We start from the raw sequence: 3,611 nt of genomic DNA on the forward strand, positions 1-3,611 counted from the left end.
ATTTTCTTCTTTCTTTTCTTAACGGCCCATCACATGTCTATAACCCCACTAGCTAGCTCTTTCTTAATACTGGGCCAAAGCCCATACCACAGGCCTACTGAGTGGGCCTAGTGGCACTGAAGTGTGATACTAGTAAAATATCTACATATCGATGATAATACATACTGCAGCAGTAGCACTCTATAATGTACACTGATCTTGTGCTATAGCCTATAGGACGTGCCATACAGTACGAAAAATATCATTTTATATTTTCCTTTCTTGAGATGGCACATACGCACACTAGTAGTATCTCGATCCTGATCAATGCTCCACATCACCGAGAAGCCAGCCTTGCGTCCATGCACCAACGGATCGCGCTACATTTTCTGCAACTAACAGCGCCTAACAACGGATTAGGGATAATATATAGGATCGGATAAATAATTAGTTGGTCACTAGCTGTTACTGTGACTGTGAAAGTCTATCCAATCCAGTAATCCACTCTATATTAACCGTAACCCCCTTCCATTTCTCCCCTGACTAGTGAGTACTGATCGTAGTCCAGCCTTGTTCTCCTCTCTCTCTCTCTCTCCTCACTCCTCGCACACTTCGGAATTCCCATCATGGCCGGCGGCGCCATGACCGACACCGATGGCGCTCACAAGAACTACCCGGGGAAGATGACCATCTTCGTCTTCCTCGCCTGCCTCGTCGCTTCCTCCGGCGGCCTCATCTTCGGCTACGACATCGGCATCTCCGGTAACATTTGAGACACCGAAAACGAGAAAGTCTATGGATCGATCGATCGATCGATCGTTTGATGGATTGCGTGAATTTTCTTTGCAGGCGGCGTGACGTCGATGGACTCGTTCCTGATCAAGTTCTTCCCGTCGGTGTACGCCAAGGAGAAGGAGATGGTGGAGACGAACCAGTACTGCAAGTTCGACAGCGAGCTGCTCACCCTCTTCACCTCGTCGCTCTACCTCGCCGCGCTCATCGCCTCGCTCTTCGCTTCCGTCATCACCCGCAAGTTCGGCCGCAGGATCACCATGCTCGGCGGCGGCGTCATCTTCCTCGTCGGCGCCATCCTCAACGGAGCCGCCGCCGACGTCGCCATGCTCATCATCGGCCGCATCCTCCTCGGCATCGGCGTCGGCTTCAGCAACCAGGTCATCCACGTCGTACCCAATCTCTCCAATTCTGCATTTGGTCTAAAAAAAAAGGCATATCATGCACGCAATTCAAGTTTTGGATAACGATGCATGCGTGCGCGAAAATTGTTAAAAGAATTCATTTGAAAATGGCATGAAACTAAATCCGGATTGAGCGTTAAACGATCTGCATGACCGGATCTTACGGATAACTTGCATGCACGCTTCATGCAAATTACAGTAGTACACTGCACACTCCTCGGAGTTAATTTCGTTCGAATGTGACGTGACAACCATGGCTATGTGCAGGCTGTGCCACTGTACCTGTCGGAGATGGCGCCGGCGAGGATGCGGGGCATGCTGAACATCAGCTTCCAGCTCATGATCACCGTCGGCATCCTCGCCGCCAACCTCATCAACTACTTCACCGACAAGATCGCCGGAGGGTGGGGGTGGCGCGTCAGCCTCGGCCTCGCCGCCGTCCCGGCCGTCATCATGGCCGGCGGCTCCCTCTTCCTCCCCGACACCCCCAACTCGCTCCTCTCCCGCGGCAAGGAGAACGAGGCGCGCGCCATGCTCCGCCGCATCCGTGGCACCGACGACGTCGGCCCGGAGTACGACGACCTCGTCGCCGCCAGCGAGGCGTCCAAGGCCATCGAGAACCCGTGGCGCACGCTCCTCGAGCGCCGGTACAGGCCGCAGCTGGTGATGTCGGTGCTGATCCCGACGCTGCAGCAGCTCACCGGCATCAACGTCGTCATGTTCTACGCGCCGGTCCTCTTCAAGACCATCGGATTCGGCGGCACGGCCTCGCTCATGTCCGCCGTCATCACCGGCCTCGTCAACATGTTCGCCACCTTCGTCTCCATCGCCACCGTCGACCGCCTCGGCCGCCGCAAGCTCCTCCTTCAGGGGGGCGTCCAAATGATCTTTGCGCAGGTACGTACACACAAAATCCATTGATCAATTCGATCAGATACATTATTAAACGCACATAATTCGGATGATTTTTGCATGGACAGTTCATTCTTGGGACGCTGATCGCCGTCAAGTTCGGGACGGTGGGCGTGGCGAACATCTCGCGGGGTTACGCCATCGTGGTGGTGCTGTGCATCTGCGTGTTCGTGTCGGCGTTCGCGTGGTCGTGGGGGCCCCTGGGGTGGCTGGTTCCCAGCGAGATCTTCCCGCTGGAGATCAGGTCGGCGGCGCAGAGCGTGGTGGTGGTGTTCAACATGGCCTTCACCTTCATCATCGCGCAGATCTTCCTGATGATGCTGTGCCACCTCAAGTTCGGCCTCTTCTACTTCTTCGGCGCCATGGAGCTCATCATGACGGGGTTCGTCTTCTTCTTCCTGCCGGAGACGAAGGGGATTCCCATCGAGGAGATGGACAGGATCTGGGGCAAGCACTGGTACTGGAGACGGTTCGTCGGCGCTGGGGCCGGCGGCAAGGTCGAGATTACCTCCACAGTATGACATGCGTGCCGTAAACGTTTATCTTTCAATTTGTTTTCGGATTACGTAATTGAATCTGCTGGCTACATCGATCCATTGCGCCATGCGTGCTTGTCATTGAACTCATAATTAAGGAAGGACGAGAGATAGTTTTCTATCGTAGTTTTGGGATATGCTCTGAATGAAAAATATGAAATATGGTGCACTTTTCAGAAGTATTTTAAGAGTTCTAAAAAATTTACTGCGAATCTGAACTGTTGAATAGCACTAACGATAAAAGGGGTAATTTTACATCTTTTAGAACGTACTGGTATGATATTTTCTAGTGTAAAATTTGATATCTCTAGATATTAATTACCTCAAGGTATTAAAAAAAATTTTAGTGATTGCTGGATCTAACTTGGTATGATGGGTGAGGTACCGATATCTCGAGGTACTTTTTATTGGACTTGAGCAAATCTCGTAAAATTTTACCTCGAGGTACTTTTTGTTGGACCTGAGCAAATCTCGTAAAATTTAGATACCTTAAGATACTTTCCTCAAGGACCGTAAAATTCCTTAAAAAACTGTTCAATATATATGGCAGGCAAATTATTTTACATTATATTCATGCATAATTTTGAAGGAGTATTTATCTTGTTTCAAAATAATATCACCAGCTGTCAATTAATTGAAGCGAGAAAAACATGGTACCATTTGATAAGTTCTAAAAATCTGCACGTACATGTAATTTCCGTTAGGTAATGATTTTCCATGGGGTTGTTAATTGCTTTAATTGGCCATTAGGGTAAATTATTACTGCTCTAACGGAATTGGGAGGCTGGGGATGGAATGAGTGAGGATGTATTCTACTGTTCTGTGTACATGACGATAGGGTAGCTGTAGCAAAAGAAATGACCCGCCGGCTGGTCCCTAAAAATATCTTTATTTGGCTGAATCTGAATGTACTAGTAATAAATAATAATATTATATCCCTATTTTTGCTGAACGAATGTAGTAAATAATATATACCTGCTGCTTGGTG

The 3,611-nt window shown here is 49.4% G+C and overlaps 1 protein-coding gene across 1 annotated transcript; it reads left to right on the top strand.

The window, feature by feature from the left end:
* The first annotated feature begins 525 nt into the window (after window positions 1-525).
* LOC127760717 (sugar transport protein MST8) lies at window positions 526-2,818 on the top strand. Its single transcript, XM_052285016.1, has 4 exons — window positions 526-741; window positions 829-1,151; window positions 1,443-2,072; window positions 2,156-2,818. Exons 1-4 carry the CDS (start codon window positions 606-608, stop codon window positions 2,606-2,608), a joined length of 1,542 nt encoding a protein of 513 aa, XP_052140976.1. The 5' UTR covers window positions 526-605; the 3' UTR covers window positions 2,609-2,818.
* Window positions 2,819-3,611: the final 793 nt, after the last annotated feature.

This window comes from Oryza glaberrima, chromosome 1 (genome assembly GCF_000147395.1).
Source record: "Oryza glaberrima chromosome 1, OglaRS2, whole genome shotgun sequence".
NCBI classification, from domain to species: domain Eukaryota; kingdom Viridiplantae; phylum Streptophyta; class Magnoliopsida; order Poales; family Poaceae; genus Oryza; species Oryza glaberrima.